Genomic DNA, 26175 nt, shown 5'->3' with positions numbered 1-26175 from the left:
TTTCACGAATGCCAGAGCTCTAGTTACGCTGAAGAAAAACAGTCGATATTACGATGTTTGATGTATGCTTAAAAACTATCAAAACGGTAATTCATAGGTATAAGTTTATTGTGACACTGTGTTTGTTTAAAATAAATTCTTCGACCATGATACGTAAGTCGAAGTTAGTAACCCTCGGAAGTTTCAAACGGTCGACTGTCATAGAACCTATCGTTAAAATTCGTATCAAATATATTATTACTGCACTCACACGAATCATATTCGTCCGTACAACAGTACCATAATATTATATTCACGAGTAAAATTTGACAGGCTTTTATAATTGAATACTGTGATTGAATTTATATCCTTTGAACAAAACATATTCGCGCAAAGTGTACTAAAAGCATTCTAAAAATGTGGGTGATGATAAAAGTTGACGACAACAACTTCACTCATTTTTGCAGGCTTATTGTGTAAGGCCGTCTGGGATGGGAAAGGTAGATCAATTTTTATTACTTCGGTGATTCAAGGTCAGTTTGTTATTAATCCGGGCAAAATTCCCGATTACGTTGCATGGCTCAAGTTTACAAAATAAATTATCAATACGTGCGGGCACTTGAATAGTTAGTTACGTAAAGCTATAGCTGATATCCGATAAAAAAAAGCCCGTTTGAAAACCAGTTTGCCAGATTGCGATTATTCATTTTGTCTCTGGTTAATTGATCGGGCTTTAATTTATGCAGTAAAATGAAAAAGACCATCATGGATAATCGTCGACTCTCACGTACCGCTGCAGAAGCTGCGAATAAATCTGGTGATCTTCTTCGATTCCAGGAAAGCCGTTATTTTGAAAGATCCTTAAAATGTATGTATAGTGTCTGTGAAAGACCGTTACGTAATAAAAATCCAATCGAATGACACAAGAAACTCGAATTAATTTATTCCACTATCTAACTGCGGCTTGTGTCCAGATTCAAATCTATACGATCGTAGAAATCCGCTACACACGTCATGCATGTCAGAAATTTTGACACGGGCACGTGAAGCATTAAAGTCGTGCCCACTTCTCTGGTAAATGAAAAGTGAGATTCAGAAAATGCTCGATCAAAGCTTCATTTGCAAGCACTGATCCACTGAAATCTCAGGATCAAGGTGAACTTATTGGCGGGTGGAAAAGCCTTGTGCTTGCTCTAAATGCTCCTCATTGTGAGCTGGTTCCGCAGGATAGAACGAGTACATCGCTGCTCATGTCTTTTCGCAAATTGAAAGAGTTATCATAATGGTCATGTCTTGGTTCTCCGGTTGGTGACAACGAGGCCAAGGCACGTTCCGTGTGTACATTGCTATAATTACGATTTCGAATTGAACTGCTAGTAATTAGCATGCGGATATCGTGTCATATAAAACTTACTGTCAGGAGTTGAAGTCTTACAGTTGACATCGGTACATTATAGTCCCAACTAACACTGTAATTGAAAAAATCTTGCGGATATAACGCCAGGTAGTATGTAGATATAATAGAACGTAGCCTACCATTATAATAGAAATATCCTGCCATTTAAGATTGCAAAAACGTTGAAGAGGAAGAGGCGTTACACGACTGGAAATACTCGACACTTCCACAAGATCTCCGGCAGATTGGAACGGCATCAGACGGTGGATTCTGAAAATTGGAAAATCCAACTCCTGTTCGCACCATTTGAATTTCTCAAAGCGCACCGACTCCAGCATCGATTACTGTCAGCCTGCAAAAAGATAGACGATACGGGCCGATTATATTTTCCACAGAGTTCTGAGGTCATGACCCCACTACATTTCTTTGTGATCCAGTTCCCTTGAGAATTTCCACCCCTGATATTAGGGGGTATGGATTGCCAGACTACCACGCATCCTCTGCAATCCCCAAGGCATGGATATAGATGTACAGATGTCTCTCCCGAGATCCCCACTCTTGGAATGATTACCAATGTGAATCGTACAAGCGCAGAAAGAACTCTTGAGAATTCTGGGTAACCCTGATAAATCCTAAATCTTATCTCCACTGTGAGTAACGACGAAGATGGTTAAAAAGAAGAAAAGCCCGTTCGCCAAAAGCTCAATATGGATTTGACGGTGAGTATAATAGGCGAGTAAATAATCTTTTTATTTATAATACTTTGAGTGGATGTTAATGGGTATGGTCTTACTAAGTCAATGCAATCGATTAATACTCAGAAGAATTATCTACATGGTTAAAAGGTCACAGCCATTAGCTGGTACTGATGAAAAATCTTCGGATTAGCGGAATGATTTCTCCAATGTGCTTCTGTCGTTCAAGTCATCAGAAATCCCGCATCCGCAAACAGTCTGAATATCAAGCATAAGACGTAACAATGAAACGGACAATCGTGTGTTATAAGAAAGCAAATAATGATCACAAAGCGATCCACAGAATGACGAAATAGTGAGGGATTGATCCGTCCCCGGGTTCGGCTTGTTTTCGGCCCAGCTGGAACAATAACTAATATTCGAAACGCGTCCTGCAGCCCCGTGAATTCGTGGCGATGCAAACTTGAAATTCACGATACGTAACGTGATCAGGTGAAATACCCGAATCTATGTGTTCATCGATTTCTTCGTAAATCAGCTAACTTGATCGGCGTGTCTTTTGAAAGTACCCGGATAAAATCGGGTGGAGGTCAAAATTCCAGGAAACTAGAAAGTCGACTGGTTGAAAGCCCGAAATTTTTTAGGTACGAATTTTGAAATTACGAATGATCAGTGTACCAAAAAAAAAAAAACAAGAAATTTTCATTGTCAAAAATCAAAGTTCAGAAAGCGCAAAATTTCAATCCGCAAAATGCAGAAGGACCAGAATCCCGAAAGGCCGAAATACCGAATCTCCTGTGAATTCGGAATCCATGAATTTTTTTAACCGTATGCTGGTTTTATCAAGATTATCTCATTGTATTCGACAATCGTCTGTGTTATCAAAGAAAAAAAGAACGGATAGGAATAGCCACCATGTTTTTAATAACATTTAAACGGTACATCTTTTTCCTCGTACGTTTAAATTATTCAGGACATTATTAAATCGTGTCCGACATTCACGTACGCGGCCTTCCGTTACTTCACAAGCGTAACGCCAACTATTAACTGCAACTGGTGACGTAGGAAATAATAAATTTGTTTCCGACGTTTTGCAACCGTTCGAGTCTTTGGTCAGTCGTTATTGATAAATTCGGATTTGTAAATTTTCGACGAAGACACAAATCTGACATTCAAAAAGTCGACTTTTTGACTCCTCGGTATTTTTGCAATTCAACATTTTGCCCATCCTCAACGAAAAATATCGGTATAAATTTATTTATACAATTTCGCGTTTACAATGTTTATTTTTCTACAAAAGAACTTTTCGTATTTATGGTCTTTGTGTGTTTTCAACTGTCGGTAATTTGACTTACGTGATTTCGTCACGCGAACAAATGCTTATGCTTATGTTGGGATACGAATGTTGGGGTATATTGGGAATCCCGGTGTTCGTGCTCACTTGAAATTTATGTCGGTCTGACTTTTGACTTTAATTATGCGAAGAGTAAACACTTTACCATCGACTATCGGGCCAGCTTGCATCTCGTAATCCAGAATGCACATATCCCAAAGATTCGTACCGCATTCTATAGCATTTAAAGCGTGAATGGATAAAAAAAATCATGCGAAAGCGTAGCGCGAACATTTATCTACCGTAATGTGAACTATACGTGAATGGAAATTGTCTGTAAAGGCTCATAAAAATTTAAAAAAGAACTCTCCGGAATAAGATACAAGAATAGCGCAAGTAATCTCTGAAACGACTTGCCTGCACATAACGTCAGGTAGATTACCGCACGGTTCTTTTTAAAAGAAAGTAAACTATTAGGTTGAATATGGCGGGTAATTACGAAGCTATGCAATGTGTAGTGATTCCCGAACGGCACTTTCAGCAATTAGGCGAAAAGCTTACATAGAACCGTCCGTCTATGGCCGAGTATAATTACACGCGTATTCAATCTTATCCTTTGATTATCAAACCTAGTACTGGTAGTCGCGGCAGCTGGTGTTGGAATAATCTTTCATAAAGATTTCCTTTCTGTAAAAGAAAAAGAATGCTCGCTTCTTAGTCTTACATTTAAATGAACAAAGAAATGTGGATAATCTAAGTAGTAATTATTCGTGCGGGATAATTATGCGACAAAGTAAAAAACTATAATTTTTATAAGAAAAAAAAAAAAAAAAAAAACATAGAGAAAAAACGAAAGAAATTACTAAGGTCAGTCTCGTTAAATACCTCCGGCACTTTCGTAACCGCGTATTTATACCTGTACACATACTTCAGAACACCGGGCAAACGCGGCGAACCATGATTCCGATAATGCTGGTATACATCCAAAAATTGATTGCTTTAACTGGCTATTCAATCGCTTACGGCTCACGCCCTGTCACGCCGATGCATTGGCTGTAATTATTTTTAATAAGGTCGGTAACTGGCCTTCGTCGTTTCCGTGCCAAAAAACATACAAAAAAAAAAAAAACAAATGCAAAAAGATTTAAAGTAAATACTGTGAATTAGAGCAAATACGCAATAATTTGCAGCATAAAAACGAAGCGAATGACCGAATTCTTTTTCTTTGTATTCGAGGGAAAATACAATGTACAAATCAATAAGTTGTCAATGTGTGAAAACATATTTCGACAATTTGTAACACTTATGCGCTGTAAGACAACCCCATTTCGTGGAAACCGGTTCATAAGGTGTGAATCGGAGTAAGACAAGACGTTAAGCCGTAACGCAACTATCATATTATAGCTGTGATTTTGCAGGTCAGTAAGTTGCGGTGAAGGTAGTGGTGATTTCTTAAAAATACAGAAACACCCCGGCGCTCATGACCGTGGAACCCGTTCACCGGCTAAGGTGTAAGCATCTGTGTCACTGTCGTCGAATAACGTGCATTATGTACCTGGTATCGAGGCATGGCGGGTATTTCGAGATCGGTTGCAAGGAGTTGGTCCGTGTACGGCAAACTGCGGCGCAACGCTTTTCTTTCAATAGCCATTCGTTCATACCTAATAATCATCCATAGTATTAAAGTTCGAAACCAAAATTTACATGTTCCGATGTTCAGAAAGTGACGTCACCCAAAATTTTATTTCTCTTGACGTCATCGATCTATTGTAATCGTCGACGACGAAAATCAGACGAATTCCTCAGTCTAGAAACAACCGCGCGGTAGAGCGGACGGATGAGAATCGCGCTCCGCAGAATTCGAGTGGTGCAACTCGAGTTCCAAGACAAGCGCTCCGTAGTTTCTATGCTCCAGGTCCGCTACCTGCTGAAACTCGACTTCCAGGACAAGCGCTTCGTAGTTCCTGCGCTCCAGGTTCGTTACCTGGTGAAAATCGACTTCAGGGACAAGCGCTCCATAGTTTCTGCGCTCCAGGTCCGCTACCTGGTGCAACTTGAGTTCCAGGACAAGCGCTCCGTAGTTTCTATGCTCCAGGTCCGCTACCTGCTGAAACTCGACTTCCAGGACAAGCGCTTCGTAGTTCCTGCGCTCCAGGTTCGTTACCTGGTGAAACTCGACTTCAGGGACAAGCGCTCCGTAGTTTCTACGCTCCAGGTCCGCTACCTGGTGCAACTTGAGTTCCAGGACAAGCGCTTCGTAGATCCTGCGCTCCAGGTTCGTTACCTGGTGAAACTCGACTTCAGGGACAAGCGCTCCGTAGTTTCTACGCTCCAGGTCCGCTACCTGGTGCAACTTGAGTTCCAGGACAAACGCTCCGTAGTTTCTATGCTCCAGGTCCGCTACCTGGTGAAACTCGACTTCAGGGACAAGCGCTCCGTAGTTCTGGCTGTCCAGGTCCTTGATCTGGTGACTTTTGACCTTCAGAACTAATTTGCCGTAGTTTTGGCTGTCCAGGTTCTTGACCCGGTGACTTTTGACCAAGCGCTGCGTAGTTTCTGCGCTCCAGGTCCGCTTCGTGGTGAAAATGGACTTCCCGAACAAGCGCTCCGTAGTTCTGGCTGTCCAGGTCCTTGACCCAGTGACTTTTTGCTTTCAGGACCAAGTTTCAAGTGTACAAGTTTGATTATTGAAAACGTCATGTCTTGTACTATCAAACCAATATGCATGCTTCAGATAACATTTTGAATCGGAAAAAAAACCGAACGACCAGGATCAACAAATTGCAACTGGTGAGTAGTTGGCATAGTATACATAGGAATACATGACAATAACGTCGTTCAATTAGAGCTAAAATTGCTGTGCGTCGTGTTTCAAATCTGTTAGCACTTAGCTGATTGTTCCGTGGTATTTTTTGACGAAATTTACTGTCATAAAATGACAATACGTTATACTTACATGCATGTGTAAACGTGGTTTGTAAAATTATATAGGAAAAATCTTACGGGCAGATTCGGTTTGCGTCACATGTACAAAGGCAGTGTTCATTCTGTATACTGTGAAGCAAGTACCAGACTCTTTTGGGGAGTCCATCGTGCCCCAGTCTCCCCTACAACTATGTCATATGGTAAAACACGACAACGAGTAAGCGAGCTCACAGGCACAAAAACCAGTTATACTAGGCATCCGACTCCGAGCGAGCTTTAGCGAGCGAGGGTTGTAAAGCTAGTTGGTTACGAAATTTCGCCAAACAGCGAACAGCCCAGACTTCCGTGAAGTTTTCTCCGTCTCTTGACCCACGCCGCGTGCACCAAATCGTTTGATATCGCTCGGAACACGCTTTTTACACGCCTCAAGTACCGGCACCTTGGTCACTCGCCGTTACGCATCGCTAACTTTCAACACGTGCTGAAATAGGTGATAGACGAAGCTCTAAGAAGCAACAAAGTTACGCAGGAGTCGCCACTTAACGGTACGTACAGAACTACGTACTCGAAGTTCACGCAAGTTCAAATCGTGAATCAAACGCCAGACGACTGACGACACTTGAAATACGTTCGTTTATTTGAGCGAGAATTGGACATCCATTGGAAATACAAAATAACGTACCGTAAGACATTGCAGGATAGGAGATGGAACCATCTTAACGAAACGTTACAGTGGGTTGAATTGCGCGTGCGTAATTGTATGGTGGATTTGTTGTACGGAAATTCAATTCTCCTCTTCGTATAAAGGTATGTTATTTATGCATGTACATGTGTGTTCAGCGAGTGAAAATATCGTGGCAATTAGTGTATAACGCACACGTTGTGTACCTACCACCTTGCATAATTTTCATATTCAGAATGAATTAAAATCCTTTCTCTGTTTAAAATTAAAAATTATATCCCACGTCTCAAGAAGTTACGATAACAGTACGTGAAACGTATTATACGTACATCCTGTATTATACCCAACGAGCCACAGAAATAGGCCAAAATTAAACCGCGCTCTTCATATTATTTCACAGTAGTTTTAAAATTCTATACTCCCGAAGAATCCGTGCCCAACAGATGTGGACGTCGTCGGATCTTGATCTGATTATTTAAAAAATCAGATTTTGGTATAAAAGAATGGAGAAAAAATACTATTTTGTAATCATTCGACGTTGGCTCTGCCGCACTTCTTTTATAGACGGCATTGTCTACGGTGTGAATTAAGCAGACAAGTTATAAAAAAATAGCGAAACAAACTTAACAAGAATGAGAATCTCAAACTCTGGCTACTCGATTATTGTACTTGTCGATTGATTCGAACTCTATGATAACAAAACCACTGACCTGAGAAATACGAAATCTCGTTCACGCGACTTGGACTCGCTATAGTCACAAAAACCAACACATTTAATTATTTTTATTTTTTATGTAATTTATTTTAATTACGATAAAAAATTCTTTACCGCCTATTGAGAAACCGGATTTTCCGCACCGTCCTGGAAGCTTGGAGGTGATCCCCCGAAGCAATGACTTCTAAAAGGTCAAGTCGCGAAGCAGTCACGGTTTCATCAGACCGACTGCTTTAATACGTCGATCAGATTATTGTAAAAACTGAAAAGTAACATTGATTATCAAAACAAACGGGTCTAAACTATTCGCCTCGACACCGTATCCCACATACCTGGTTCTGGATTTACATCCGCATGCAGAAATTCGAGGGCCAAATTTTGCAGCTCGATGGTCCGTAAAGACCAGCGTGTGGCGAATCCGAGATGAAAACTAACCAGGTGAAGTCGTAGTGGTGGAAGCGGTGACGGGACGCTCCTGGATATTACATAGCCGATGGAGAGTGGTTGCGGTGCAGTTCGTTGTTGATCGTCGGTTGCGACGCCGGCTGGTTCTGCTCCCCCGCATTTGGGAAATCATTCGAAGGGGTCTCCGATCTTCTTCGATAATCTTCTCTCACGAGTTTATTCCAACGTCGGCCGTTCATCTCCGCGGGCGAAAACTTTTCGAATCAACGTACACGGTAAGTGGCGTCATTCTTTGGGTCATTTTTCACAGTCGGTTGACGGTTGTTTGTCTGACATTTGTCCATTTGAGAATCCATTCACCTGCATGACAATCAATCACTTTGAACGGTTACGCTGTTACCGATTCTCTCTCTCCTGTAGTAATTTTTTAACTTTATTATTCAGTGTAACTGATTCATACGTCGCACGCTGACTACGGTTATAATTTTTCATGCATCGTCACATTCGCGGGTTCAATGTCTTCATCCTCCACGCGGCATGTCGAGATCGAGATTATTGCCTGAGTTGCGACTCGACTTCTGTGGATCACAACCGGAGATTCTTAAATGGGTTTTTGCGTCTCTCGTCGTTCAAGTGGCTGCTAAAACTTTCGTTACAAATGTCATACTCGTTAAAGCATCGTTTTTAAGTGTGTTTTTAACATTTTCGAACATTACATATTCGGTCAAACATCGATAGAAGAATTCGTTTCGTAATTCGATTTCAAACTCGTCTTCGAACTTACTCGGTATATGCCTATAACGTACGAATTTGATCGATGCAAGGATAACGTCGAGATAGAAGAAAAGTGAAAGGACGCCGCAACTGTAATATCTGTCCACCGGCAAACCAAAATAATTAGGGCCCAAAAGTATTTGACTATCTGTACATAGACGTGGATCGTACGAGAGGATAATTTGCATGGCTGCGCCAAAACTAGATTATACGATACTTAGAGTCAGTTCTGGTGACATTGTCATTATCTTATACAGCGACAGCGAATTGCTGACCCTGGAATCATGTTTGATATATTTCCCATGACAAATGCCCCATCATAATTTTTGACGGGATTATTTAAAGTCAAACGGATCTCATTTCGGAATACTCATTTCTCTCGTATGAAATATTTGTGAAATGAAGAGTATTAATTTCGTAGCATACATATACGGCTAAAGATTGCGGACATCTCGTAGTCTTTTTAATCCAAATCATCTTAGGTAGAGGCGGACTAACAAACGCGATTCATCTCGTCCATTCCAAAGTCAATTAGTGGTCGATTAGCATATTAGATGGATCTATTTTATGGGTCACGGTGTGCTATCGAGGCAGTAGATCAGCAAGCGGTAATGCCGACTCAAAAAATAAATTAATGCAATTTGTTAACCGAGGCCCGAGCGGAGCGATGTTTGCAAACTTTAGAAGCGTATAGTTGTTTCACAGGACCAGTGCACCTTATTGAGGTATATAACCGGTCCAGTCAGTATCTTCGAGAAGTGGCCTGCCATTCGAAGTCTCTTCGTTCTCTTTACAATCGTCATGAATTCTTTATTGCCAAAGTCACCGGAAAAAAACAAAGTTGTGATGGGGAGTAGATATCTTCGAGTCACCGCAAGTCGTAACGCCATGTCAAAAGGTGTGAGGCAACGTGTAATTGGAAACCATATTAACGCCTGCCAATCCGTGTCACTTTGCTTGTTTCCGTTCCGAGCTCAGGTTGCCAATGTTACCGCCAGACCCGGAATCGTGATCGCTAACTACAGGTTAACACGAGACCCGGAATTCTGCAATTTTCGAATTCATGCTCCGAGGTAGGGACTCGAATCGCCAAGGAGCAAAAAGTACTCGCGACCTTGCGGAAGAGCTTGGTGTAGGTGTAGCAATTCAAAAGCTGATTCGTGACCGCGATTTATTCAGCTCTGTAATGAATCCCTAGATGTAAACTGGCCACGCAGAGTGACTAGCCATATTGTCTAGAATCTTGTACCGGGGGATCTGCCTCCATAATCATGGGGCATCCTTTCCTTGACATATACGAATAGGTAACGTGATTGTGCCAATCCTTTTACATTCACTCCTTGGATCACACTCGAGATTCCAATTTAAACTCTCACTCCGCGTATGCATCTACGCACGTTGGTGCGTCTATAAATGGTGTAATACTGCAATGTTTTCGCTAGTACACACGTGGAACGGATCATATCGTAAAGGGGATGTGTTAGGATCTTCTCACTGCATAGAATTAAATTAAGCAGCACGAGTGGATCGAATTAATGGTGAAAGTATAATACAGGAGACTAAAAATTGAAAAGATTTTTACTCCCGTCACATTAGTGTAAACATTAACGACTCATTCGCAATAGTATTCTGACTTAACTCTGGCGCACTTGACAATAGACTGGCTACCGTTTGGAAACGTGGGAACGCGAACCTCCACAGCAATCTACTGTCGGAGTTTAATGTCTACGCACGTATACCGTCCCTGCAATGATAATCACATGATGAATGAGATAGTAAGGCTGCGTGTGATGTGCTCATAATTAACTTTTGATGTTATAACCGCTTTATACGAATAATTTGCACACCTCCGTAAGAATTAGACGCTGCATGACAAGAATGTCCCACACGTCCCTATTCAAAGTTTGCTAAACCTCGAGATGTTAGTGTGTTACTTGCACGAGAGGCCAAAATCGTGGCCATGACAGAAATTCGCCGTGAGCAGAAGATATACCTATAAACGCAGAGACTATTCGCACTGTACCGAGCTCTTCAGAATCACTAGTCCAGGCCATGGAATGGAAATTAAATGCTGAAATCCATCTTATTCCGATGAATTTTGCATCGTATATCTAGGTTTGAGCCTCTGTGCGACTTCTGATTGTTATAGCTTATCTGCAGACTGAGCATCCAGACTGCAAGTAAGCGGCTCATTGCCTCTATAATCATCTCTCTCTGAACCATAGGTCGAAACTCAATTCAACCCAAGCGCTCCAGCAGATGTAGCTTCCTGACAATAATTTGATAATCCCCGAACAACGGCGACGAGCAAGTAGTCCCTCACTGGTAGATATTTGGAGACCAACTACCTGATCTCTATCGTATACTGCTGACACGAGTCCAGACGAACTCGTAACAACGCTGTAATTCCTACAGCTTGGAATGACAGTGCAAATGAAATTTTGAACTTTGACTTTTGTGATCTACCGAAAGATCGGGCCGATTATTCGAGCTCTCGTGATTAAAGACAGCCACATTAGAGTTACGGAGTAATAAAGGAAGACGAAATAAGCACCAAATTAATTAGAGAGGTCACACACTTGACGGGAAAAAAATAACGCACACAGACATGCTACTCTACCACGAACTCGTGTCTGATACCTGAGACTTTTAATCGAGAAAGTTGTTTCAAAGTGCCCCAGTATCCTAGTTCTTGTACAAAATCGTCCGAGCACCGTACGCGATTGGTCCAGGATCACTTACACGTTCACATGCCAAAGACTTCTCGGTACCAAAGTTAGCCACTCGTTCGCCAATCCATGCCATAGGTACCAGATCTGCCTGCTATGTTTATTGCGAAATTATTACGTGATACCCACACAGTCATGGAGGCTGAACAGTTGATCGATTGCTCGAGGCTGCATGCCCGACCTGTTCCACGGGTCTATCGGTAAAATCCATTTGCGTACTCCAGACCTGCGAGTAGCGGATCCGAAGTCAAGGTTACGCCACACTTTCGAGTAATTGAAGCGACGATACCCGGTAAAGAAATCGCTGCGAATTAATCATCGACGGTCGTCAGCGTTTCGTATCAATTCTATGCCAATATTGCGGAAACTCGAACTGTTTGAAGAATTTATCATGAGTCGAGAGTGTGTGATGCATTGCGCAACTTTTCGATTTAAATCATTGATCGATCCACGATATTGCCAATATTTGTACGCCAAGACCGTGAAGCGTGATAACTGACCCTGCTTCTTCCTCTTACGAGAGTCGTATGAATTTATAACGTTTTCTCTCGTAAGCAGAATCGCATGACAGTGTTTATTTATGAAAAGAAATAGTACCTGTCAACCACCGTGGTTAATGGTTCTTGACCCGTCCCGTTTAGAATATAGTCAGGTTAGGTTGGATATCAGACTCAAAAGTCGCGCCTCGATTCAAGCTAGAGATAATTAACCACTCTACGTCAACGAAATTCGCTTTCGAAACAATTCAGCCCCTAAGTTGAGGTACAAGTCGGTGAACCAATAAGATTTAACACGTCACTAGCAGGTGACGGTTATTGGGTATTATAGTGGCCTAAGAGCATAGCCACAATTTTATTGCACGCTTAAAAGAGACAAAATATTCAGGGAACCGGTGAAAGTAAACGCCTATTAATTTCATACATCATATGTGAAATAAAATTTCCTGTCTCTATAATCTTGAGCAATAACCATGTCACCGTTACACACGGAGGTGATAATTTTACCTCGGAATAGCAGAAATTTACCTGTAGAAGATAATCTCTTTCACTTTTGGAAAAGTGTGATCCACAGCCAAATTTGATTCAGCGATTTTGTCCGGATAACTCGATTTTTCATCGATGCAGAAATCTGATCGAACGTGTTAGCGAACGCGGAATAATAACGGATTCATCGAATACAGACGCTGTTGCCAATCGAAGTAGAAACATACAGTGAGAATCGGATTATTATAGGTACCGGTGCACGTTTCACCGAACGAGTTTTCTTACGCTCCAAATAATTTCTCGTTCTGCATTACCTGGATTCACCAGCCGTTGTTTCGGTGATTCGTGGAAATCGCAGCTTTTCACGCATTGCGATTCTTTCCTTTCTATTGTTAAGTAAAATAAAGAAATCAGTGTTTTTCGACAAATTTTTCGAGGTTTCCTCGCATTTTTACGCGAATCGAATGCTACTAGATGACTTGCCGTTGATAAATTCGACCGATTAATTCACAACCTGATCTAGACGTTTGGCAATCATATATATCATTTGTATAACAGTCACTGGATTCGGACGGTGAACCGGCGTAGAAGTAAATGCAATAAATAATAAATGAATTAAACATAAGCTCACATGTTGGGCTGTGCAATACAGTTCCTTATATGCACGTGTATATTTATTTAACATATTGGTATCATGGATTACGCACGTGGACTAGATGGATGCCCGCGATATAATATAAATGTACACGGAAACGTAAAGATACTTCGCACACATCCATAAACTCCCTGACAAAGCACAATCCATCGACTTGCAGGGTGTAGGAAAGTAGCCGTTGAGAATCGTAACAGATTTCGTAACTGGGCTGAATCGTGTTTCCAACGGTTATTGTGCGTGCGGGTGAACAATTTAAAAAATTAACAATGTACATCATCAGCGATCACGTGATATTCGGTTCTTCAGAGCTTTCGCGCACAATATAATACACGCATATTTCTCTTTATCAATTCGCGACAGGCAATCCAATCCAGTCTCGCTCCTTTTGCCTTCTGCAGGCAGACGCCATGAATAATCCATGCATGCTACTGCGGATGTGCGTTATTTCAGAGGCACTCAACAACAACTTTACAGCCCTGGGAAAATTTTCATACGATACGGAGTCGAAGAGGGAAAAGTGCAAGTGGTAAAAGCCAGAATATGAAGTCAGTCACGAACATGCCCAGCGTTTTTTATTCAGCATATACCTAGAATGGTGCCAAGTCTTTGATTAGTTAGATCTGACGTCGACGTTAGTTGAATCGGTCGTAACGAACTAATTGCGAATTTGCTTCTTTACGCTCGATGACAGATAACTGTGATCTTGATACACAGTGCCACATGAATCAGTGGCTCATTTTAAGAGGGAACCTCCGCTCGGTATCCGCGTCCTCATTTCCTACCGCGGTGTAATAATTATAATACGCGTAGACTAACACTTTTATAATTGCCATGATTCTCCGCACAATAATACCGCGATCTCGTTGCGTGTGCCGATACCCATTCGGTTATATTTTTCATCATTCTTTCTTTTCGTATCGCGGATGGAGTGACGAAGTCCACCGGGAGGGAGACTGGAATCGGGACAATTCATATGGTTACAAAAGCTGCAACAACAATGACTGCAGTCCGGGACCTGAGTTTCGACACCGTATCCGGTAGATCACCGCAATTCGTGACAACCTTAGGCATTTCCAATATTCTGCAACTTCCGATCCCTGTCCCGCTTAGACGCGTCGGGTTGCGTCAGGAGCGGAAAAGCTTGACCCGCCGTGCAACGTCGGCTATTATACAATTCGAATACTCGAGAATTCGCCTATAGAAGGCTGTTGCCTCGATGAGATCGGTCACGAGATGCGCGTGATCGGAATTTCCGCACAGTCGAACGAACCCTGGGGTTCTTGCGACGAACGGTGAAACAGCCGAGCCGAAGCTTCGTCGTGTCGTTACACCTGGTGCGATGGGCGTAATCTGAAGGAATTACAAGAGGCAATACCGTAATACCGTTACGTTCACTGACCGCCAAGACGGGGCCTCAGCGAAACGTTGCGAAAGTCACGCATTTTTATGGTTTTTAATTACATGCACGTTTCACCGGGTGTGTATAATATGCCGGAGTTCCAATCCTTCGGCTAGGATGAACGAGGCTCAAGCCGATCAACGGACCTCCGGCTTCGGGCCAAAAGTCAATCTTAACAAGATAAACACAGCGCGAAGAGTCTCCTAGTGTGTAACGGATAGCGGTATAATATTACCCAGGCGAAAGCGGTATTTACGACTACTGGGGAACAAACGAGGTTGACTTTGATCATCCTTCGCATCTGACGGATATCAAACACTCGTGTTTGCACTTCCATGAAACACACCTGTCAAAACCAATTTTGAGTCTGGGTTATGGATGTCAATTTTTGATTTCTTCTGTCTAACTGACCGATGAAAAAATATTTTTATTAGAAAAAGTTTGCTTTTGTGGAAACGAGAACGATATTTTAGATTTTAAGAAAAATTACCTATTTTCTCAAATATTTATTGTAAATAACAATTAAATAAAATTAGTTTCGCATTCAAATCACTTTTATTCAAAAACAACGAGCCATAATAAACCACAAGTGTAAAAGAATCGATAGACAAAGTTTAAAAATGAATATTTTGCGTGCTTCTTCGATTTTCGTATGGACACGCTTTCGTTATACTAACCCTGATAACGTTAATCACGGTGAAGTCTATCACATGTTGGTGAAAACTTTTTTCTTATTCTTCCGAATGAGCACCTCAACCAAAAACTTCAAGACTTATTTATCAAGGTAAAAACGACAAAAACAAACTTTACAAGCAATAAATAAAGGTTTTGGTTAATATTAGATGTATAGAATCGAAACTTATTCATCCCAGTAGAAACTCGAAATTTTTTTTCTATTTCTGTGTTGACCTGTGTTATTAGCTACCGACGCGACGTTGGGTTCAGCGTTTGGAACTTGAGAACGCTTCGCAATATTTTTACAGGCTTTGAAGTAGTGAAAAATTATTCGACATTAATACTGTACCGGCTCATTTCTCTCGGGATTTCGATCCTTCGTCTACCGCATAAAATTCCTCTGATATCGCAATTAATCTAGAATATTTTAAACGTTTTACAGCTTTTTGTAATGACATGTGAAAGTTTTACGGTTCAAACCAACAGATGCTCGATCTTTTTTAGAATAATAAATAGGCACAATTTGTTGACGGCACGTTTAACATCAGCCTAAAGCTATAAAACTGTTAATACTGCCAGTGAACATTTCTGAAAAATTCGGTAGGATTCGGACCTTGGATACATTCTTTACTTTCATTCAAATCGGTTCGTTATTTCGTACGTACGTAATCTTTCTTATAAAATAAAACCTAGTCTGCTTCAAGATATCGTAAGAACTTATCTCAAATAATAGCGTTACATTATGTTATGTCTTAAATCGATTTTTGTCGGTGCCAATCATTGTTTCCGTATTACAGCAAAGCTGATTTTTAACAACGGTAGTGAGTGCGTCTAATTGAATTATACAAAGAAAAAAAAATCTCTCCAGGAGTTGAAAAAAAATATATGTTTTCCAACGTAGGTGCTGATGACTTGTGAAAATCGAAAGTTTGTACAAGTGAAATTAGCCACAACTATTGCAATTCTTGTTATTTAAGTGCCCCGTGTAGCCGTTATACCCTACGACTCGATTTTCCCCTTCGCTGACTACCAAACTATCCTTACTTGAAAAACAGCGCTACATCTACACGTCATGAAAAACCCGATTCATGGAACCAATCTCTTGAATTTCAGCTCTCGATACCTGACAAACAAAATTCTCCCGAATATACGCGTTCAAATCTGACAGAGAAGAATTTAATGCCCTGCCCAAGCAGAGGTGAAACACAAAAATAAAAATCATCTTGCAACAGAGAACTAGTAACCTCTCGAATAATATACGAAATCATAGCCCATTGTGTTCCTTACATATTGCGCCGTGAAAGTGGAACTTCAAGTATAATCACTGCCGTAAATTTCGAACAATACTTGGTGACCTTGTCGTCCAAGTTCCGCTATTAAACTATCTGGTGGCATAATTCTTCGCAAATTCCGTGTTTCAGATGAGCTGCAATTGCCCTTTGACGGCGTCATCGGGGCCAACGTTGGCTTCGACCTGCGGTGGCCCGTCCTTCATGCTCTTCATGGGTCTCCTCGAGGTTTTTCTGCGGAGCCAGTGCGACCTCGAGGATCCTTGCAACCGGCCGCAATCTCGAGATTACGTCGACACAAGGTGAGGGAAGGTCGCCAGCTGCGTAACGTTACGCGTTGTCTTATCGAGGATCGAAGATGGGGACCAATCGGAGCACGGGAATCGATCATGAATGGAAAACCGTTGCGCGAGCATTCGTAACTTGACGTATCAGATCTATCGTGCTCGGTCAAATGAGGCTTGGCGAAAATATTAAAACTTCAAGTCAATTGGAGGGATTGAATCTTGCCTCTGCAAAAATATAACTGTTTCAATTCCTCCGATATTTTTGTCGATTATCCCAACCTCTCCTGCACCGACGGATAAATCAGGCTTCAGACGCCAATTTCAAGCTATTCGTAATTAGATTTTGGTGACAAAGCAAGATTCTTTCGATAAATACGACTTCAGCCGTTTGTTTTATCGTCCACATTAACCAGACATGGAATAGAAGAAAAAATGGAAACGTGCCAAATTCTATGTAATGAATTAAATGGAAGTTACAACTTGAGTATCAAAAAGTGCCAAATTCTATGTGATGAATTGAATGAAAGTTATAACTTCAGTATGAAAAATTCGCGAATACTGAATTTAACATACGCGTTGCGTCGTGTCATTGACCGTTTTGTACACTGCCTCGATACAACGTGAAAACTCAGATCATGCATCACGTTACGGAGTTTATTGATTAGAAATAGTTCTATATCCACTCGCGATGATTATCGCGTCTCGTGTCGCTAAAAAGGTACTGATCATAACAATTATCAAAGTATCTGGATACCTAACGTTCAACATAACTTTTTTTTTTTCTTCTTCTCCGTTGAACGGAGTCAAATTGATCGCGACCGGACTTTTGTGCCCGTAACCCAGATTTCCTAGTGCTACATAAGGCGTATACATGTAATAATCGCTCATCTGTCAAAGTGACAAATGACAATAATCGACGAAATAGGGATCATTCCGCGTCGTGCAAGTTGCGAAACAATTTAGCAACCGCTTTGCAGTTGTACTTTTTTCATTCGTGCCTCGCCTTCCGCAGTCAGTGAGGCGCTCGGCATTAGGTATGAAAATTTTTCTCACACTCTCATTCTCTATTTCAGATACGATTTCATCGTTATAGGAGGTGGCAGTGCGGGGGCGACAATCGCCGCCCGATTGTCAGAGGAAAATAGGTTTTCGGTGTTGCTGTTGGAGGCGGGTTTGGACGAACCGACGGGCACTCAGATTCCATCGTTTTTCTTCAATTTCATAGGAAGCGATATAGACTGGAGATACACGACGGAGAGCGAGGACGAAGCTTGTCTAAATAAAGATGACAAAAAGTGCTACTGGCCCAGAGGAAAGGTGGGTTACTTGCACGGACAGTCGACACGCCGAAAGCGAAAGCGATGAATAAACACAAAGGTCCTCGTCTATTCATTCACCCACTCACATGTTTCATCTCCGAAAGTCAACTCGGAACGTGAGGGGACTACGCGTGCATACCTATATTCGTATACCTCTGTATATTTATACAAGTAAAACGGACGTGCATGGAGCTGGAGTCTACATGGATATATATTTCACGCCGTGACCCTTCGCCTCCATGACCGTCCTTCAAATCGGTACATTTCTACTTTTACAAATGCGATAGTCACCACGTGCTTACTTATCGCCGATGACATTGGCACCCACGAACCGCCGAATTACACCTCGATGGAATATCGTTATTTTTCAATAATACTTGTGTTTTTTTTTTCTTACGTCCGTCAACACCTGAGGTGGCAAAAGCATTTTCAGTTGTTCGATTTTTCATACTTTATAGAATGCAGTGATAGACGATTTGGTACGTCAAAACGGATCGATCAGATTCAATTCATGTACCTTTACCGAAAGTCGATCGTGTTTTTTTTTTTTTTGTCCAATCAATTGAGTTTTTAAATAAAAACTTGCCACGGTCAAATAACTTGTACATTATGTACAAACTAGTAGTCTAACTCCGGGATATGCCAGTTTATAGTATAGTTTAGGTAATGTGTCAATTGCGAAGAACGCATTCACGGTATCGCGTCGCAAGTTTGGGGTTTATGACCGCTCAATATAAACGCAACCGGAGGTACTATCGCGCTGTGGAAAAAGTGAGAAGTAAAAATTTCCGTAATTTCAAGACTTCGTGCACGATCTCGAACTACTGTTAATAGTAAAAAATATCAACGCTATAATATTTTTATTTACCCCTTCTTCTTTTGTAATGTAAAGTACAAGCACGGACAGTATAAATATTTTTCGATTCTTGACGTGATATCCGATTTTAAATTATTCAACCTGAGGCGTACTTGGTTAACACTTTCACGCATGTCTCATATGTTAGTGTTCGTTTCTGAATAATAAAAATGAGAAGTTCATAACGGGTGGAATGAATTTTTGGTTTTAAGCCAGATTTATTGATGAAAACAATTGAAGTAAAAAATTTTAGCGTGGTATAAAATTCGAAGCACTTGTAACGACTCGTTTTAAAAACAAATTTGACAATGTAATGCACAAACTTTTGCTGCAATCCTCGTACAAAGTAATAATCACGAGTACTGGAAAATCGTTTGTTTCCGAATGAATCACAATAACTTGGAACCTTGGTTCTCGTACGAATTGCCTCATACTTTGCGAAATATGTAATGGGGTAAGGTTTATGACCAGCGAACGAGCCCTTGAATCTCACAATCGGTGTAATGATCAGCGATAGCTGAAACAAGAAAACGTAAAAGTTACAATGCAAGGTATACATAGTATCCACGAGCCGTGATTGGTACGGTATTTCCAAGTACGTAACAAGCGATGAAACGTCCATCAAACACTTTGCGACTCGTTCAAAGACTCCAACTGAGAATTGGGATTGACCTTTTCGTTTGAGATCCGTTATTCGTGGATATGTCAAGAGAGATGAATGCATGTAATGATAATTCACCGACATGCGTTGACGTCTAGGTAAACCTGTGACGCACATAAATATTCAAAAATTATTAAACCCTGGTTTATATCTGGGAGTTGTACAATATCGCTTATAATTGAAAAGATAAGTCGCCTTAGAACACAATAAGCTCTATAAGGGCGTTGCATTTGTGCTTGTTCTATTTTTATCACTTCTCTTCCCTTTTCCCTGCATTATTTAAATGAGTCACGCAATTAAATTAAATTAAAATAACAATTAATAATAAAATAACAAAAAAACAATTAAAATAAGTGAAATCGTGGCAAATCGCAAATTTTTAGGCTCAAACTGGTATTCATCTGGAGATACGTATCACGTCCGTGTGAAAAAAAAAGAACCGTAAACTGCGCAAAAATTTTCTTACATAAACTGGTAAAGGAAACATTAATTTAAAATTTATCTTGTGAATATCCGACTCTTGGGCTATTATTATATCGATTACAATCTTTCTGTCTCGTTATATCACATCACTGTGAAAAATGAAAAGAACCAACTAAATATTATAATTAATGGTTAGCTTATACCATCTTCAGAATGAAGAATATAATCGGTGGAAGATGAAATTTATCAGCCGAATTACATGTATAATTACGCTATCCCAATTTTAAGACACATTAACCGCAAAGAAACGAAATGGATTCCAAGATATATTTATAGTCGGCATAGGATGTTAGACGAATTTTCTCTTTAACGAGAAAAAGAGAAGGTACCGCACCTGCTTATCTTATCTTTATTTATTGTTAGTTATCTTCGGGGAAGGTGCTCTGATCTCAACCCTGCAGCTTCGGTAATACGTGGACGTTAACTTTTCAGGTCCTAGGAGGCACCAGCGTGATGAACGGTATGATGTACATGCGGGGATCCCGTAAGGACTTCGACGACTGGGCCAGCCTTGGCAATCCTGGATGGTCCTACCAGGAAGTCCTTCCATATTTCATGCGGAGTGAGGATAATCAACAGATCGACGTGATGGACTCCGGCTACCACGCTACTGGAGGACCTTTGACTATCACCCAATTCCCCTACCATCCACCCCTCAGCAAGGCCATCATGGAGGCCGGAAAGGAACTTGGTACTTTGTGCCTACTCATTTGCGTTAATCGAAGCGTTTAAAATCGGAACGTGAACCTGAGTCTTAAACATCCGCAATTTTGGAAGCGCACTTTTCGTGATTGACTCATCGCCTCACTAAATTTCTTTGGAGTGAAAACTGTGCAACTCGCATGATCGAGTGAATATTCACCATTTAAGAGTGAACTTCTCCGCTTCAAACGTTTTGAATGTGAATAAAATCACTCCAAACTTTACACGATTGGAGTTGCGTAGTGTTCACTTTCGCTGAGTAACTTTTCGCTACATCGGAGTGAATTCTCATTCCAAGACATTAACCGAGCGATTGTCCACCTCTTTTCTCGTAGCCAAATTCAATTCGCATATCCTTTACATTTTTGTGCAACAACCACGACGGTAATTACATTCCCTTAACCTACTTCGTAGATTTAAACATTTCATTGGCGACCTTCTACTATTCCCTTTCGTTTCTTATCCGTAACGGAAACGCGCACTCTGGTTAAAAATTATACGTTATTGTAACCAGTTCAAAACTCGCTCGAATCGTTACTTGGTCTGAACGCTGCCAACTCGCATTTTTTCTTGCTATACCAATAATTGCTTCACTTAAATGTTTACGCTGAATTTTTTCCTACCAGGGTACCCGGTGCTCGATCTGAACGGACGCTCCCACACCGGGTTCACAATTGCTCAAACCACTTCGCGTAATGGCTCGAGGCTGTCAACGGCACGCGCCTTCCTGAGGCCGGCACGGAACCGCCGCAACCTCCACATAATGCTCAACTCAACGGCGACGAGGGTTCTCCTGGACAGCAACAAGCGGGCCATCGGCGTGGAATTTTTCTTCGATGGAAAACTCCACCAGGTTATGGCCAACAAAGAGGTCATCGTCAGCGGAGGTGCGTATTCGATTTTGCCAAAAACACGTCGGTGTAATTGATTTTTTCTCAGTCAAATCGCCACAGAACTAATTATCGGTTATCCATTAGTTGTACATTTATTACCATTCCCCAATTACTGCCAACAAGTTTTTGCTACTTTTAGTATCATAGTAACAGTATCGTGATACGACTACTCGTAGAGATCGTACGTAACGCGCCCATGCAGTGCTGCGGAGTTGAGAATTACTTCAGCGAAAAGTATGAGAGTGAACCTATATGTCTGTATCAATAACGTTGAAAGCAGTTTCATATTTCCGTTTGATGGGCACTCCGAAGAGCGTTGGTTAAAATAAAATTTAACGGCTGTAGTTTGAAATTCCAAGACATACATTGCAGCATCGTAGGTTCATGGTATACCGACCGTGTAAGAAATGGTCACACAGATTACGAATACTCTTCTTCGTCGAAGGGAAGAACCTGCAGAAATGCTAATTTCATCGCTTCGACTACCGTTTCACTAACGCAGACTCGTTTCTTTAAAATCCATTCGCTTACACAGCTGTAAACATGAAACAGCCCTTACGTTAAACCCGGTGGCGTTGAAATCTGCGCGTGGCAATTCGTCGTTTCATTTATGGCTGATCATGTAATTCCAAATGGCTCATTTCAGGCGCCGTAAACTCACCCCAAATCTTGCTGAACAGTGGAATCGGTCCCAGTGAAGAATTGCAGGCGGTCGATGTCCCCGTTCTTCATAACTTACCAGGCGTGGGGAAAAACCTTCACAATCACGTCGCTTTTGGAGTGGGATTCACCATCAATGACACGGACACGACGCCGTTGAACTGGGCCACTGCAATGGAGTATCTCCTCTTCAGGGATGGCCTCATGTCAGGCACCGGTAAGTTCTAGCCTCGTGAAATTTTTTACGGTAGGGTCGCGATGAAGCAAAGTGGAAAAGTTAGTTATCCTTCCCTGAAAACCGAATTTCTGCGACTTCGAAAACACAGTTATATTTATCTTCCTATAAACCGAAAATGACAATTAACCGATTGTCACAGAATCCGATTCGGTAAGCCAATATTTCAGTAGACTTTAACGTGCAATAATATTTCAATCGAATTCGATTCCATAAATACCACACCAAAACCTCTCGAGTCCATTTCACTCGTGTCGTCAGAAGCGCAAGCAAATTGATTGTGAAAGTCTTTCCTTAAATTTATTTGCAAATATCAAAAGGCATCATATTCAACGTTCACCTTGAGTCGATGCACAAATCCCGGATGTTTATTATGCTGAATGTGATATTCTATACTTTCGATCAACCTCAATAGTAATAACCAGAGTTATAAACAAACGTGCACATGTATATGGTTCTTCTCCCCCGTAGAACTTTTGATCAGATTATGAGTACATTGCGCGATCTTTACGATTCATCCGTTATAACGTCTCAAGCAATTTTCCACGATCGTGTAACCGAGTCGTGAGCCGTTCCCCTATCCTTTCGATCCAGCCTTTGTTTGTAGGCCTAGTCGTTCCAGCATCGAGATGAAATTCCGCCACCAGTGAAAGCGAATTGCACAATGATCTGGTTCACGGCCCGAGCTGTATACTCGGTGATGTAATTTTTTTCTAATGCAATATTCCCCACGGAACTTCCAACTCTGCTGGCATTAATCTCCGCGCCAAAAGGAACCAGCAGGAATCCCCTGAGTCAGACTCGACGCGCCCCTGAATTAGGACTGGAACCTCATGACGTATTTTCCCACGGGGCAACACTAGGCGTGTGCTTATTGCTCAAGCCTGCGATACGACAGATGTAAATTTGTAATTAACGTACTACTACGCCGCCTGCGGGTTACATGCTCAGGATTATCTTGATTCGATGTTTGTATTCTCTGCAGCCTGTAGCCTAAGACCCTTCAGAGCTGTCGACTTCGTATTTACTCCCTTCTGCAAACGATTTCATTTCGCGTGATAGAGATTAACTCCATTCGCCTTCATCTACCATGCAGACTTCCATGATACTGCAAATTTGATCACCAATATTTTTCTGTTTCAATGATTCATTGCGAGTAATTTTTCTTTCGGTCGGTATGTCTTTGCTGTATTTCTTTCATTATCCTGCTCGTGAAGAAGTCTCGCAATTGTTTATCCGACATCCAGAATAATATATTCATACGTTGGGCGAACGCCAACAGTTATCGTAAGAGGTTTCAGATACTCTTGCCGATACTTCAAAACCACTCAATCGAGTGATTTATCGATGCAAATATTCACAGGCAGACGGTTCGAACAAAAAATTGATATTTTTGTAACTTATCCATTTCGCAAATCTGCATATAAGTATGTGATAGAATCTCTAAGTGGTATGTATCCGGCTTGACTTATCGTTTTCTTATTCAAATCACACCCGAAACGTAACGCCTTTTCGATTTTGCATAATTTTGCCATAAAGAATTGTGCAACGAGATTCAAAAAACGAAGCACATAACTTATGATCCCGAGATTTCTTTCCCGATATGCCTTTTAGGAAATCGTCGAAGAACTTCCGAAACAATTCGCGAATATCAATACAAGTATGAATAAATAAAGATATTCCCAGTCTACTTTACAGTTACATCTCGTCGTCGGTGATAAATCAACAAGTTAGTCACATATATTTAATGGCAAATATACAGTTTCGCCTATAACGACTTGATTGGAATCCACGCGATTCTCTGTCGCAACTGATTCTCATGCCATGAACTTTCAGGCACTAATCCATTATCCTCGCGGTATAATATCTACTCTGTTTGCCAGACGAGCTTTCGCTCGAATCGACTCAGAGCACAAACAGACCGACATCGCTCATCCAATCGCACAATATGCCGAAGATACGGTTCGCCTCAAAGACCAGGACCAATGCCGTACTTCGACAACAATAAAGTAGTACAAAACAAGACACAGTTTAATTTAAAATTTCCAATTTCAGGCATATCGGAAGCGACTGCAATGATCAACACGAAGTATGCAAATCCTCGAGACGATCATCCTGACATCCAGCTGATATTCGGAGGATACCTCGCGGATTGCGCGGAGACAGGAATGGTCGGAGAAAAGAAGGGAGCCAATCGTAGCATCTACATAATCCCCACGCTGTTGCACCCGAAGAGCCGTGGGTACCTTCGACTGAGGAGCAGCGACCCTCTCGACAAGCCGATGATCTATCCGAAGTACCTTACAGTCCCAGAGGACGTAGCGCGCCTCGTCGAAGGCATCAAGTTCGCCGTGAGACTGGCGGAAACCGATGCCCTGAAAAGGTACGGCTTTCAGCTCGACAAAACGCCGGTGAAGAACTGCGAGCACTTGAAGTTCGGGTGTGACGCCTACTGGGAATGCGCTGTTAAGCATGACACTGCGCCGGAAAATCATCAGGCTGGATCGTGCAAGATGGGACCAGCCAACGATCCGATGGCAGTCGTCGACAACGAGCTCAGGGTGCGAGGCATCAGGAATCTGAGGGTGGCCGACACGAGCATCATGCCAAGAGTGACGTCAGGAAATACCAACGCCCCGGCTATCATGATCGCCGAGAAAGCTGCCGACATGATAAAGAGGACGTGGATCGGGTGAATCCAAAGAGAGTAACGAACGCCAAGGAAGAGTAAAATAAAAGTAAATTATTCGAAAATACGGGGATGAGACGAAGCGTCGTTTTTGCTGGTACCGAATCCCCCGACATAATCGTGACTTGTCGCTGTAGGAAAAACTTCGGTGCAAATCACTCTCTTATCTCCTAGAGTACGTCCTTCTACCTCCTCTCGACAGCGTGTCTGTTTCCCTCGTGTTTTCCGCAATGGGCGCAATGTTGAAAGAATTTACTTTAGAACGCAAGGAGGTAATTCCTTATTCCTTAGAAGAAACTCAGTGACAATGAACGATTTTCAGGACCGTGCCTACATGTGTACTTCGTTCAGCATTTAGAAGGTACAGGCGACCTTCTAAACGCTGGAACATTATCCTCGTTGTTAACCAAAAGACGAAAAAATCAGTAGCTTCGGAAGAGTTTTATTTTTACCAGTAATGTACCGTACACCCTAATCGCATACCTGTAGCATTCTTAATACTAACTTAATTCTTGTACAAATCTACGCAGGAAATGATGAAGAAAAAACAGATGTCAATCAAACTTAGCATAATACCAGTTACTATACTATATTAATAATAACATTATCCCTTTACGCATTATTGTTATACTTTAGTATGATACAGTATTTACATTTAGCCGTAAGATTTATAACGGTCGTATCGTATCGAGCGTCTAGTTGAAATAAAGTAAAGCAAAGTACAGTGAATATCACGACACCGTAATAATTATTTCT

The 26175-nt window shown here is 41.5% G+C and overlaps 1 protein-coding gene across 1 annotated transcript; it reads left to right on the top strand.

Moving 5' to 3' along the window:
* The first annotated feature begins 8223 nt into the window (after positions 1-8223).
* Positions 8224-26148, top strand: LOC107219631 (glucose dehydrogenase [FAD, quinone]). Its single transcript, XM_015657905.2, has 7 exons — positions 8224-8405; positions 16767-16936; positions 17995-18238; positions 20673-20931; positions 21569-21829; positions 22482-22712; positions 24786-26148. Exons 2-7 carry the CDS (start codon positions 16767-16769, stop codon positions 25424-25426), a joined length of 1806 nt encoding a protein of 601 aa, XP_015513391.1. The 5' UTR covers positions 8224-8405; the 3' UTR covers positions 25427-26148.
* The last annotated feature ends 27 nt before the right edge of the window (positions 26149-26175 follow it).

Source organism: Neodiprion lecontei, chromosome 3 (genome assembly GCF_021901455.1).
Source record: "Neodiprion lecontei isolate iyNeoLeco1 chromosome 3, iyNeoLeco1.1, whole genome shotgun sequence".
In the NCBI taxonomy this organism is placed as follows: domain Eukaryota; kingdom Metazoa; phylum Arthropoda; class Insecta; order Hymenoptera; family Diprionidae; genus Neodiprion; species Neodiprion lecontei.
This window is presented reverse-complemented; position numbering and strand designations above follow the sequence as displayed.

Excerpts from the sequence above, each read along its gene's own strand:
- LOC107219631 (XM_015657905.2), top strand. The coding sequence starts at position 16,767 with ATGAGCTGCAATTGCCCTTTGACGGCGTCATCGGGGCCAACGTTGGCT. Across the intron at positions 18,239-20,672 it reads GCTACTGGCCCAGAGGAAAG|GTCCTAGGAGGCACCAGCGT; the intron begins GTGGGTTACTTG and ends TTAACTTTTCAG. Across the intron at positions 21,830-22,481 it reads AGAGGTCATCGTCAGCGGAG|GCGCCGTAAACTCACCCCAA; the intron begins GTGCGTATTCGA and ends GGCTCATTTCAG.